Source organism: Anastrepha ludens, chromosome 4 (assembly GCF_028408465.1).
Source record: "Anastrepha ludens isolate Willacy chromosome 4, idAnaLude1.1, whole genome shotgun sequence".
NCBI lineage: Eukaryota > Metazoa > Arthropoda > Insecta > Diptera > Tephritidae > Anastrepha > Anastrepha ludens.
Window position 1 is genome coordinate 4090957 of NC_071500.1, and position 15154 is coordinate 4106110.

Below are 15154 nucleotides of genomic sequence, written 5' to 3' on the forward strand. Positions count from 1 at the left end.
GAATTAATTATGCAAGTACACTGACAACTGTTTTAGTGGCTTAAACTTATCGAAATTTGCTGAGTTTTTGTCGCATTGCCGCAATAAAAATTTGCGTAGTCTTCTAAAGAATTATCCTATGCTCGTTCTATGTCCCGATTTACCCAGGGAAACATTTGAAAGGGAGAACGACGGACGGATAAGGGAGAGGGGATTTTGACTCCCGTATTGGCGACACACTTTGTGCTTTTTATTCGTATTGTCAAACTTAAAGTTGGCTGCAAAACGATTTTTGACGGTGGCTTCATTAGTTTTTTTTCTTTTATGTGAGAAAGTTCAGTGTTGGCTTCCAATCAAATGGAAGAAATCGACGATGACCAACAGCAGATGCTTTTTGCTAGCAAAGTAGGTATATTTTAGGGGACAGATACCTGTAAAATTTCGAGAAAAGAATTTTTTTTATCATAAAATGTTAATATAATCCTTTGAGAATATGTCAAACAAATTTTAGAACGTAAATTTGAGTATTTATAGATCGTCAACCGAGACGACTCTATTCGTTTTCGAAAATTTTTCGAAAAAATAATTTTGTTTTGAAGCATTTTATTCTGCGATGTTTTTTTTAATTTTTTTTTTAATTCATATAGAAATTATGACATTAGTAAATAAAAAAAATGTTGGTTTTTTGTATTCAGGTCACTGACGCCGATGCTACAATGCCCGCCGATTGAGAAGCCCCGCTGCGACCTTCCTGGAAGAATTGAGTGTACATCCGCCATTTTAAATGATTAAAATAAAAAAAATTTATATTATTTTAATGTACAAATAAACTGTATGCCAATTTTGAAAAAAATATATTGACTTCTTCATTTTAAATAATTTTAATGAAAATCAGGGAAAATATGGCCGTTTACAGGTTACTTATGGAACATGTTTCTGTTGAGTTCTAAATGGGTTTCCCCATTTCTAGATACTCAAGTTAATTTTAAGTTCAATTACTATGAAACACATGGGCTGAAAGGTCCCGGGCGTAACAAAGAAAACACGTTTATTTGTTCAAAATTGGCATAATTCATCAAAGTAATTTCCATCAAGAACAACGCAACTACTCCAGCGTCGCAAGAACATTTCAATACCACTTTAGTAGAACGATTTATATTTTGCCTTAAAAAGGGCCTCAGTTTCAGCGATAACCTCTTCATTCGAGCGAAATTTCGGCGCGTTTTTTTTAGGCCTGCGAACAGCCAGTATTTGCTGGGAGCCAAATCTGGCGCATACGATGGATGTGGGAGCAAAGAAGTTCAATTCATGTAGTTTTGCTATTGTTTTGATTGACTTGTGACACGGTGCGTTGTCTTGATGAAACAAATCTTTGAGCAAACGCGGCACCCACTTTGAAAAGAGCTTTCTCATAGTCAAATGCGCATGCAGTATAAAGCCAAGACCTTCTTTTGATTTTTTTACGATGTCAGTTAAGTCACGCAACTCACTTTTCGATCATTCAAAGCGATTTTGTGGATTTTTTTTAAGTTTTCTGGTGCTACCAGCCCAGGTGTTAAATACGTATTGGCGATTATTATCACATAAATTTACTTCTTCAGTAATTATCCACTGAGCATGTTACAGTGCAAATTGTTTAATTAAAGAATTTCAAAAATCATTAGACCACAGCGCATTCTTCACATAATTTTTTCACAGTGCAAAATGCATTGAACCGTGTCGAATAGCAATCGAATTGGGAATTCCTTCGAGGAATTTCGGGTGGTACACCAACGTTTTACTACCCCGATAAACAAACAGCTGGAAATCAATAAAGCAAGAAAGCCACTGCCATCGCTGCTTTTGTCTACCCGCGAGGCGCTGCATTACTACCTCTCGCAGAACTTCGGGGTGGATTGAAAAATAAATTTATTTGCGTGCATCATATGTGTGTATGAATGTACTTGGTGCATAATCATTATGCGGGTGATATCGCATATCGAAATGCGATTATATGTATGCTTTCGAGCACAACAACTGCAAATGGCCCATGGCTTAGGAGAATTCGTTTCGCTGCCTCCAGTGCATATTAACAACTTAATTAACACGACTCTGATCGCGATCTCAAAATGTTTACAAGTTGGTTCGCGCGCGCCTATTTCCATAGAGATGTTAACAAGAAGCATCTGTGGGCATTCATAGAAGGTGAAGTACATTTCGTGCGCCCGCCATCAACACTTCCATACGGACATATTTATTGACTTACAATGTGTGCCAATGTATACTTTTGTTGATATACAAGTATGTGTGTATGTAAATGTGTGTGTATGTGTAAATAATATATGTAGGTATGCCAAGTTGCTACATTTGGTAATTGTATTTACACAAAACAGGTGCCCGTCAATGTGTGATTCATTTTTAATGAATAAATTTGCATTCATTCGTCATAACGAGCCACGGGCTGTACTCACATTGATATGTATATTTAATATGTACATACGATGAATGTTTAGATGGAAAAGGAATGCTTTGTTTTTAACAAAAAAAAATGTTATATGCAAAAAACTATGCACACTTGACCTTCGTAACAAATAAACTCATGCTCAGCCTCTTAACACTGGACATCAAAGCGGTCAAGTGACCACAACCACAGTATTGATAGAACATACGGCATTCAAACGTCAATCGTGTTCTAAAAATTGTGGTTTTGAAAACTTACCTATTTTATATTTACTGAATAATAAATTTATTATTTGCTTTTATGTGTTACTTTAAATTAATAATGGCTAAAGAACAAATACAAAAACATCAATATTTTTGTTGGCTGGACAATCTGGTTCGGGGTTTCGCCTGCTGCAAATATGCATCCAATTATCTCGTTTTCGTGCCTGCGTCCTCCGTATCCAAAATCGCTAATAAACTGCGTCTTCATCTACACCATCAATCACTTTATCACATATCGATCAAACAATTTTGGCAGAACTCTCTTTTCAAAGATAAGCATCTTCTGTTTATTCGCATCTCTCAGTGAGCAACGATTCGCCATAGGAATTCTGCGAGCAATTTTTTTGTTGCCGTGATTAATGGTTACTTTTTATGCTCCTTCTTGATTGGCGCGACAACCGTTTAAGCGCCCCAATCGTTTACAAGTTGGACTCCCCAATTGAACTCAAGTCCTTCTCCACCTGATCTCTTCAAGTCAGAGAAAGCCTTTCTCATCCTCTGCTACCACCAGCTGGTACAGCATTGAATGCTTTGAGAGTCGGACACCGAAGCGCCTAATCTTTATTCGCTGCACAATGTCTATGTCGTCGTAAAGCTCATACAGCTCATCGTTCCATAGCCTGCAATATTCGCCATCACCAACGTTCAAAGGTTCAAAAATCTTCCACACTCCAAGGAACGTCTCATCGGATATTGTAATCGTTCAAGCTTCTGCGCCATACGATAGGACGGAAGCGAGAGGACTCCTAGGTTACTCCTATTATAATCAATATAATTATAATTTTTTTAAATTTGAACTCTGATCATAAGTCTAGGTCAAGGAAACACGCCTCTATGTTAGTTGCTTTGACCACAGCCTCCTAGGTGCGCATGCCCTAAGAATGAACATACCTCAGTTCGACTATTGCAGAAGCTGTGGTATCATAATGGATCGGCAACAGTTTTAGTGAGTTGGTTTAAAGACCGATTGCCATTTCTACTTGCCTACCTAATCGGAAGTCTGTAAGAATTTTTAGCTCATAGCCGCCCATACCATGACAACACCAAACCCAACATTTTAAAACGTATTGCTAGGCTTCATTGAAATGTATAAGCAGATGCTCAATAAATATAAGATAAGCCGATTGCTCTGGTAGCTGGAGCTTCTCTATATTTTCGTTAGAATTTTAATTAAAAAAAAGATGTCAATAATAAAAATAATATAAAATGTTTTAAAAGCAAACAAAAAAATGCAGATAATTAAGAGGCTTTCGTTACCATCGGTGACCTAACCTAAATTTCTGGAAGCGGTCACAAAATGCGGTTAAGTCAAATCTGCGGTTTATCCACCTTACGTCACTCGAAGTAGTTGATGTTACTACCTACTTGTTTTTCAAGAAATGTCGCTCATAAAAATACTAAAAAAAAATAAAAAAAATTAGGCATGCAGCCAATGCCAAGTAGTAGAAGTTTTGCTGGAACTGATATGTATTCAACGCCATAGCTTAAATGTGGGCTGAACTTTCGGATGATTAATAAACTCCATGAATATTAAAACTCGCAGCTGAATGAATATTGTTGACGAATTCTTCTTCCTCTTCTGCTCCGTCTTCGTTTTGTTTGTCCGAGTATCGATTGGAATAAAAACTTAATGACACAAATTACAAAAAGTAACGATTTTCTCATACATTTGCGTACAGTGGCAGACTGAAAATTACGGACGGGAAAGGAAGCTCGTCCGTTTTATGCTGATAATTATTATTTATATTAATTAATTATTTTATAGACTTGAAATAGTTTTAGAAATAAGAGGTATTTTATTGTGAATCTTAGATGAGAGATAGCAGTGTTGACACCTCTGCGATGTTAAGGAATATTACCAGACAAAGAAAATTTTTATATCACATCTTGCGTTTCACAAACTTCGCGTTTCATAAAGAAATATCAGGTCTGAATGTGCAAGAAAGGCTTGATATTGAAAAGAGCTTCAAAAATATTGAGAATATTGGAAGAGTAGTTTTACGAAAATCGTTTGCCGAAAATTGATTGGGATTGGTTGCACCACCAAGATGTTTAAAGAAAACCGGATTAGATTCTCGCTCAATGAAATGAGCAAACATTAAGTTTTTCTTTCTGAAATTATTAATCCAATTTTTATTATTATAAAAATACACAAAAAATTTAATATTAAGGAAGTCGGACACATTTATTTATTTATTTACTGATTCAATTCCGCAAGGATAAAAATTATAATTATCTTTGCCAATCACCATAGGTTACAATTCTCATGATGAAATTTGCATATGCAGATATTTTAAGATGCAAAGAAAAACAACTCAAGCTAATATTTAAATAACGAGAAAAAATACTTGAATTAATATAATATTATCTGTCTGATTAGCACCAGTCTATCTCTGAAGTTTGGGTTATAGTGTGTTCATGCTACTTATAGATACTAAACTTTAGGGAAGAGAATTTCAAAGTCGAGTCACACGCACCAAAACCTTTATTTCTGTCGTAAGTGTTTTGGGTCCAGCAGCGAGAAGTTTACAGTTTCTCACTGACTTCGTGGCAGTTATTCTGAGGGCGAGGTACCCAGTTACTTTGGAGTAGTAGATTTTGTACGAAAGTAAGACGGATATGAACTGACGATGCTTATCCAGGGACATTGAGTAGACAAAGTCGGCAAGATGAGAAAAGTGGTATCTTGTCTTGATCCCGAATACATCACAAGTAATGCGATTACGTAGAGAAGTAAAGTTTTGCGTACTCCAGAGCGCGCGAAGCTAACCGTACAATTTACCTGCGACTAAATTTACGTGACTATCTAAAGTTAATTTTTCGTTGAAAACTATACCAAGATTTATAGCCGTACGCACATACTTGATAGCAATGCCGCCAAGCAAGATTTTTGGAAGAGTTGGAGTGTCGAGGGGCTTTCTGGAAATAACAAGCATTTGAGATTTCTTAGGATTAAGAGTTAGTTCATTGTCGGATGCCCATTTGTTAATGCGGCATAAATTTTGGTTGATTTTAAGAACTCCAGCATTTATATTATTGAGCGCAAGATCGATAAATTTAGACATCCGACCGCATTTCGGTAAAGATTGCTGGTATATCGCTGATATACAAATAAAAGATAAGAGGACCACGAATAGATCCTGTGAAACTACGTTGTGTAATTCTAAAACAGATGATGTCAGTGGTCTACTACAGCCAGCTTGTGACCTATTTTCTAGAAAAGAACCAAATCACTATTAAGACGTAGAAGAAATCCCTAAGAAAGTGTCGATTTTTGCCAATAAAATACTGTGGTTAACTGAATCAAATGACTTTAAGTGGTCAAGTAGGCTAAGGAAAGTGACTTTTTGTCGACAATGGACTCATGAATATCGTCTGCAGCATCAGCGCAGTCATGCAATTAAGGCCTTTTCATAACCCGGTTTGCCATTTGTGTACAACAGAATGAATAGAAAGAAAAGCGCTTAACTGCTTATGCATAACTAATTCGAATACCTCCAAAAGATAGGGTAAAATTGTGATTGGTCTGAGTTCAACGTCGGCTTTAGGTATAGACAAAATTCCAAAGATTTTCATTTTGGAAAAGACGTTTTTGAGATAAACGCAGCGGTATTTTTAAGCTCTCAAACTGGCCGTTATAAAGGGGCAGCCTATATTGCTTAATTTTCCATAACAATCAACAGCCAACTCTGTTAAAAGGAAATTTTGGATTTTTTTATTAGAAACTGTTATTTTCTATTTAATAAAATTACTAAAAAGTGGCAATTGGATATTTTTCGATTAAATTACAAATTCAGAATGGATTTTCGGGTTTTATGTGCAATGAGTTAATGCATGGGCAACATTTTATGTGTACTTGCATGGATGTGCTCATTTAACCATTCAAACACATCTTAACGTAATCCTTAAATTTCAGTTATACACCAACTCACTTTCCCGCATTTTTTCATCGACTCCCTTTTTTGATACTTGAAGAAAACACATATTTAGTGTCAATGACATCTTAGCGGCTGACCCTGACCGCAACGGCAAATCACTTCCCAGTGTTAAATGTAATTTTGGGTGCGACCAAGCATTATTGACCAAATAAATATGAGCAACCCATTAAAGCAAGTAGCAAACGATTAACGGCTACTTGTGGCAGACACCGTCGGTTTCCTGGTATCGAATTACGTGAATGCTACAAAAGAAAGACCTGCGATTTGCGGACAGAAGAGCCGATAGACCGAAGACCTGTTGTTTATCGCCGCTTCGACACTCTTACACGTTTCACAAGCAAACCAGTCAAGGAAAGTGAACAAAGTCACAAAAATGTGTGCACTTCAGCATTCGAGAAGGTCACGTGATATCCTTTAAGTGCTCAACTGATTTCCTATATGGCAAGAGGCAGTGTGAGAAAGGTCGCCTTGTGTGTATTGCCATGGAAGTCAGTTAGTCAGTTCGTCAGGTCGTCAATTTGCCAGTGTCAAAGTTGGCGCTGCCACAGTGGCACTGGCAGACGAGCACACACAGCAGCACTTGAGTTCAGTCAAGTTGTGTCTGGAGTGTTGCTTGTGCTTGTGCGCCTCCTTAAAGGTGTGTCCTATACAATAATAAATTTTAGGCATCAAACACGCCTCAAACTTTCCAATCATAATAAGTATCCTAAGAAACGAGCGCAAAACAATTGACGTCTGCCTGCTGCTGTTTTGTGTGGGTATTTCTGGCATCCAAAGTACGTCCACATGTGCATGTGCATGTACCACACACATACATATATACGCATGTAGTTCGTATATTTGTTAGTGCATACGAGTGTAGCCCCGTTTCGCAGTACTGTGGACTGAAGCGATATTGATTGACATGACTTGTCAATTATTACACAATCAGAATGATTTTAAATTCACTTCCGATAATGAGCATTTTTTAACCCAAATGTAGACAGGGATTTTTTCTTGAAATTATCAGTTAAATTACAAAACGAAAAAATTATTCTTATCTTTACGGATTCTTATCAGCGCTCCCATTGATTGATACAAATTTCGTTGAATTCTGGCCAAGCGCTGTGCCATAAAATTAAATGGAAATTCGAAAGAAACTAGCAAAAGGAAATGAATAATTACATATGCAATTGTTTTTTAATGGGCAACGAGTAAACAAAATAAATGTTTGACATGATTTCTTCTATCTGAAGTTGCGTGCACATCCGCCGCCAAACACCCGGAGAGAGTACGAATATCTCATTAAAATGCAACTCCAGTACGAGTCCGCTTTGGAGATTGCAACAGCTCGCAGCCATTGAGAATGAAGCTATGTTTCTGAAATCCTGATTACCTCGCCGGCAATTTGAAATCTACAACCCTTACGCTTGGCAGCAATACATTTTTATGTGCACACCCACACACACATACAATATTTAGATACACACACATATGTATGCGCGCAAAATGTAGTATGGGCTTGTTGAATTTGTTTACATGCGAAACCAGTTTTGCGTTAAAAATCACAATAAACTTGCCCAGGAGTAGCGGACAACATGAGTGCTAACATACGTCCGTCCAGTGAGTGACGTGACATTCGACGACGTCTGCGGGTGGCATTCACGTACACGCTGCCACGCATCTGCATGTGCACTTTTCTGGGTATGAGTGAGTGTGCGTATGTAATACATATATATAAATGTGATCCTACAACAATGCATTCGCACAAAAACAGTGAGGAATTGCGCCTCCCGCATAACGAACAAATTCCTGTCAAACATAAAGGGGACCGAGAAACAATTGTTCTGCACACGGCAACATTTTTTCAGAACCCTAAAGAGTTATTAATTTCCCTTGTTTAGAGCTGAGTGCAAATTGAGGATAATGACTTCAAATTCAAAAGTCCATTGACTGGAGTAATTTTCTGTTTGGAGTTGAAAGGCTTGTACATCCATCGCATTTTTAAAATAGGACTGTACGGAGGAAGAACTTCTCAAAATACGGCAAATCTACTAATGAAGGCTGATGAAGAAGTATAAAAATTAAATCATTTGGTAACAACTCAAAGGCCGCCCAAACCTTCTTTACACAGCGTTCGATGCACTCCTTAATTAATCACGAGTCGTGACGAAATATAATGACTTATCAAACGTCTTCAGCTCTTCTTAAAGCGTTTCGGCGGATCCCTATAATATAATTATGGGGTCTCTCATTAGAGCAGTCAGTCAGTGAGCTTTCTCGGAATTAGTTGAGCTGCATTTAGGGAAATTTACGCAGTATACGCATTATGTAGAAATCCACACTTGAGCATTCAGAGAGGAATAGGAAAATAGGAATTGAACAATTGTACCATACCAGGTATATATCCGTGGCACAAACCACCACTGTTTGTAATTCTATAAAAATCCAGTGATCCCGTACAAATAGCAGTTCAAAACCAGATGGTATTAATTTTAGAGTAAGGAATATGGGATTGCGGATTTAGGGATGTTTCGGAAATGCCGAGCTGTAGGCAACCGAACGGGTCACAGGTGACGGATAGTGAAAGGCCTTTAGATATGAACTTTAGTTGCGAATAACCAATAAGCAGTCCCTGACAGCTTTCAGCGGCTAGCAGGGGGAGGCGGAGAGAGGTTTTGGGCTTCGGCGAACTCCTTACAAATCCTGAGTGCCTATGATTCTCCTAGTGTCGCGGAGAGCGTTTTGGCGCCATTCAATAATCATTCATGTTAGTAATCTATTATTTAATGACTCCTAGTGAGCCAACGGTATCGTCCACAGACTTCCGGAAACTTGACTACCAATATGTGTTTAGTCATTAAAGCACGATAGTACTTACTAAACTTCCGTTTTGTGTTTCTAACTATTGCTGGAAATGGATCAAAGCGTCAAGATTGGAAAGTCTTCAAGGGGTAATCGTGGTTCGAGAGATGCAAAGATGTAATATTAACGGGAGTTCATTTGATAAATGATGAGATAAAGGAAATGATGATGGTGATTAATATAATATGTTCACAAGTAGCTCATTTTCAATCCCATAGGTTTCTCCGTCGTCATCACCATTTTACTTAGCTGCCTAGTGAGCTGAATTCTTTGCAATGCCTTTATCCTTTTTGTGTGAATTGTGGTGAAAGAAGTACATTTTTTCATAGACTCCAGAGTTTGACCCTCAAATATAATAGCCTGGGAGTTTCACGTCCGAGCCTAATCAGGCAACGCTTTATATACACGCGACAGTTTTGAGCAACCAGGAAACCAGGAAGTATTTATTATTAGTATAGCCGATGTGCTGAAGTTTATTAGCAATCATTTCAAGTACTTTCCGATAATGAAGAGGTCAATAGCTATCAGAAAAAAAACTCCAAAAAGAGAATAGGGAACCCTGTAACTTAACTGTATCGGTGCGAGACAAAATAGAGGCATAACAGCCCCATTAAGACCTTTAGATACTGCGCCGCAGACCCGTTCGTAATAAATTTGCGTACATTTTAACCCATTGTTTTATAACAACGAGTGGGAGACGTGATCCTCCTTCCCCACCTGAAATAAGAACCTCGTCTCAAATACGAGAAAAGCTTCCATCGAAAGTGGCACACAATAGTCGCTCAATCCATAAGGCAAGCAGTTAAATAAGTGTAAGTTTACATTTGTACCTCATAAATGCCCAATTTTCTTTTCCTGCGCCATTCGAACTACAAAAATACACCATTTCAGCTAAATACGAAAACGATGGCAACAACACTCCACAGCAACGCTAAGCGAGTCGGCTCGTTGTTTCGCTTGTTTACCAAGTCAGTCGATTGAGATACGTTGCCGCGTCAAATACTATTGGTAGTGTGTTGCGGTTGACTTTGTTTGGTTTCGTTTCGTTTGTTCAGCAATCAACCGTAGACAGCGGATACTCGAGATCTCGTGCTGAGTTTTCGGTACGTTTTGGTAACCTTTCGTCGCATTCGCGCCGTTTTCTATGTATACGAGCACCGTAACTCCACGGCAAGGCATCTGAAAATTCGAATTAGCTCAGCGGTTTTTTGGCAAAAATTTCTTTTTGTCGTTATCTTTTTGGCATCATTTTCATACCCGAATATATGGGATTTTATAGTGTTGTTTTGCATCGTCGTTATTGTCTTTTGTTGTGAATTGTTGCTATTATACAGTGTACGAGTATGTACATATTTTGTATATGAAAATGTTCGACTCGAGTCGCCGTTCACGCTAAACTTGATTTTTAAGCTGAGCTTGCAAAAAATACAAAACCATAGTGTTTACTGGCGAATTCCACATAGAAAAAGATACGAGCACAAAAACAAGTCTGTCTTTAACAGGCAAGATGATTATAAGCTATGGAATTGTGTGGTGAAAAAAGCGGCGTATCTAATAAAAAAATTCAAATTAACAGGATTTATGAATTGTTTGAATTGAAGGCGCCTTCTATTTTTGGCAGCAACTAAGTCAAATTTGTGTTAAAGTCATTAACTTGTTGTAATCGAGTTTTATTTATTTATATTGTCCTGGATTAAATATACTTAAATAACTCGATTTGGTGCGAGGAACTCGTTTCGAAAACGGTTTGTAAATATTGTGACTTCATAATCCAAGGATATGTGTATTGTACATGAATATTTTGAGTTGAGTGAAAGCAGCAAATTTGAGTTTAAAAAATATTAATTGTTGGAAAAAATTCAAATTAACCGGCAAAATGTTGGATACGAGCTACCTACAGGACTACGATGTCCCACGTCCACAAGCCATAAAAATCCATAAGGTCTGTATATATGAATATCAAATTACATAATGACAATTACATGCATATGCACGAGTAAACACTTACATATATAATATAAAGTGAAGTCACACATGAATGAAGTTCGAGCTTATTTGCCTGGTATAGACATTTTATTGTTATAAATATTATTTATATTATTATAACCAGAGCAGTACACCTAATTCAACAGCGTGTTGAAAACACTGTGCACTAACCGAAACCAGCCCGGACTTTACTACGAGTAATACTTTCTGAGACTATGCCTACCAAGGCATAAAGGCAATGGATTTGCAAAAGTTTGCTTGAATTTTTTTTACGGCCTGATAAAGTTGTCATGTGCCACCTTAAGTGCTTTTCCAAAAAGAGTAAAAAATGCTTAAAATATATGTCCGAGCGAAATGAAAGGTTGAGGCATATACAGTAAAATTTCACGGGGAATATATTTACGAAATGTTATTTCGCCTATAAGCTCCCACCTAATAGGGTAATTTTAAGCAGAAAGCTTTAAAAAAATAATTTTGGATAGTCGTTAGCGGCATAAAATGTTTTAGAAAATTATTCTTTCGAAAATTTTACTAGGATTTTCTCGGGACCTTTTTTGATAGCAACGCAGAAATCCCTACAGCTGCAGAAAAAGGGAAAGAGGTGCTCACCCTCTTGCAATTTATAAAGCGATGCTCTAAAGAATACAGAAATCAACGATTTTTACAACTTTAGCAAAACCAATACTGGTATTAAATTTTCTATTTTTTCTCTTATTAAAAGAATTGGTGACCAAGAAACTTTAACGTGTAAAGTTCCACGTTGAAAAAGCTGAAAGCTAAATCTTCATCACAACTTCGCTGGATCATAAACACTCTAAGCGCTTAATTGCCTTTTGCGGCGTCCTCTGATGGGAGCAAATGAAATCTGAAATATCCTTCTTGTTAAAAAAACCGCTTACACTATACAGCAAATTAAATTTTTTTTCTAGTTATTGGGTCAAACCAATTTTTTTAAAGCAAAAAAGTAATTTCTGCGATTTTCGAAGTTAGGCACCGAAATCGAGATATGTGTCTTCGAAGTTCGAAATAGGGGCTTTAGTAAAAAATTATTTCATATTATTAAATGTAAATAACTAGAAAAGTAAAAATATCACTTTTGTTGCTCAAAATTATCTTACAGGTGCTGTGGGGGTTCAAAATCAGATCTTAAAAAAATTAAAAACTTATATTTTCATTTTTTGAACGTTTTTTTAAAAATGTGTCCTGTTGTAGAAATACATATTTAAATGTTCTTTCCTTTGATATGTATAATTAAACGTTAAAATAAAAAAACTTATACAATGCAAAAAAAAAATATTTTTTATAAAAAATAAATTTAATATAAACGAAATTACTAATTGATTGTACAGAAAATAACCTTTACTTTAATATAAAAAATTAAACTCATAGTGTTTATAGGAAAAAGTAATCCATTACCCATTTCTCGGTAGATGGCTGTGGTGATCGATATCTCGTAAAGTATCCATCAAAGAGTTTAAAGCTTATGCTCGTTGTCAAGGTGACATTTCACACTAAAAAATTCTTTTGCTGCTTTTTGTTTGTTCTATTCATTTATTCCAGGGTGTTAGCAATGCAAGTCAACAGAGAGAAAATTCGGTACATTTTACCGTTATTCTTTGATAAAGGAGAAAATGCGAAAATGCCAGCCAGGCCGCCGAAGTTGCGAATGGTGTTTATGGTGCCGATACTGTAGCAGCTAATTTCGTGTATTTTGGTTTCGCCAATTCCTTCAGGCCTTGGCATTCGATATTAAAGATGCATCTCCCACAGGCAGGCCCTTCGAAAATGTCGATAAAATAACCGAAATAATCGAAGTTGACCGGCATGTTAGTAGTTGTAGCATCGCTCATTAACTAAAAATCGACTATAAAACAGTTTAAAATACCTTGCGCAAAAATTGTACGCAAAAACTATGGATTTATTGTTCCCCAAACTAATACCGCTAACTAACCGAAACTCTAGTTGAGTCATTGCTCGTTGCATTTTTCAATAAAGCTGGCAAGCATTTGGACCACAAGCATCTAACATGTCAACGAGGAAAAAATGCTTCCTCTGTATGCGTAGCGGTATTGGGACAATTTTTAGTCGAGTCGGTCTTCTCCGGAACTAATAAATAGAATATCAAGAAATTTTAACAACTGTCTTCTTAAGGTTAGTACTAACTGAAAAAGAGGTGAATGCAATAAACCCAGTGCCAACTATGTGTAAGCCCGGGACTTTTCATGGAACACATGGATTCCGCAGCAAACAATATTTTTCTCTTGTTATTTTGCTAAATCGCCTTGAATTTATTCGTGTGAATGCAACGTAATATTTTGCATTGCCATAGGGTAACGGTGGGTTATTTCGGGTTAATGTTAGTTAATTTTCAATAAAAGTAAAATATATGCATTTGTATAGGTATGCGTACGTAATCATATGGATGGACATAAATAAATATTTGCGCAACGCCGTGAATATGCATCCTGCGTGTATGTATGTATGTATGCATGTATAAATACTCTACAGTTACATGCATGTACGCGTGTAAGTATTCAATCATTCCGAATGCGCTGAAGTGATTCCACGCCATTTGCATCGGAATGCATAATCCACATTTCATTCGACCGAAAATGGCGCGTCTTGAGATCCATATTTTTATGCGATTTTTCAATTAGATTCAAAAAATTGATTTCCCATCGGCACAGCGCAATTTTAAATGCGATTCACATAAGCAACCGACTATTTGTTTCACACACACATGCACACATAAATAAATGTTTATGGATCACTTAGCCAGCGTGCGGCAATATGTCGCAATTATGGGCACTAAGTGAGTTTGCAACCTGCAATTGTACGCTGCCATTGAAGCGAAAATTCTTGGCGCCGTGACTAGACTGCGAAGGCAACGCGTGAGTGAGCAAAATATGGCAGCAGTAAAATGCTGACGATTAGACGAGCGATAAGAACTGCAACGGCAATGAATAGCATCAACAACTGCCACAGGCTGCTCAATGAAGTGTGCACACAGCTCAATTGCCGCAATGCATTCGTTGCAAGAAGGCAGTCAGTCAGTGGTCGCCGGCAGTGCAGCCATGCAAACACGCTTACACACATAAGTATATGTATGTATGCATGTTTGTGGTAGTGTCATAAGCCAACATGCTGTCAATTGCTTAATCGCGGCTTTGATCTCAAAATTGCGACCAAAGAACAACGATTACCTCAATGCAACTGCAGTTTATCGGTACGTTGTTTTGAATCTAAATCAATCCAAGGGTCGCTTATGAAAATGCTGGAATGCAAATTGCTAACAATTAAAAATACAACCTAACAACAAGAGAACATTTCAGCAATAGTTGTAAACAGTAATTAAGACTGCCACAACGCGCGCTCGGTAGAAAGGCAGGCGCAATTGCCGCTTATAATTTCAACGCTGTGGCTCAAGAGCAAAATGCAAAATGCTATAAGGAAGCAAAACGCTGCAACTGTGTGCAAAATTTCTGGCGGTAAACGTATTAAAAACTTAGTCACTTTAGAGAAGGCGACGGCGTTAGGGCTGTAACTATTTGCCACAATTTCAACGGCAATGGGTTTTGAAATAAGTTGGGGTGACTCACAGCGCTTTAGTGGACCAAAATCGAAAAATTCCTCGCCTGCGATGTGAACATGTTTGTATAAATTTGAATAAATATAAATTTAAATGCAAAAATTAAAGAAACACA

At 37.2% G+C, this 15154-nt stretch overlaps 1 protein-coding gene across 2 annotated transcripts in view; it reads left to right on the forward strand.

Annotated features, from left to right (window-relative positions):
* LOC128862217 (breast cancer anti-estrogen resistance protein 1) overlaps positions 1–15154 on the forward strand; it is a 115499-nt gene that overhangs the window by 44470 nt on the left and 55875 nt on the right. The window contains exon 1 of one of the 2 annotated variants that reach the window (XM_054100722.1): positions 10452–11406. The exons of the other annotated variant lie outside the window; for it this stretch is intronic. Coding sequence (XP_053956697.1) covers positions 11341–11406 — 66 coding nt within the window. The 5' untranslated portion in view covers positions 10452–11340. Of the gene's footprint in view, positions 1–10451; positions 11407–15154 lie in introns of those variants that run through there. 2 annotated transcript variants of the gene reach the window in all.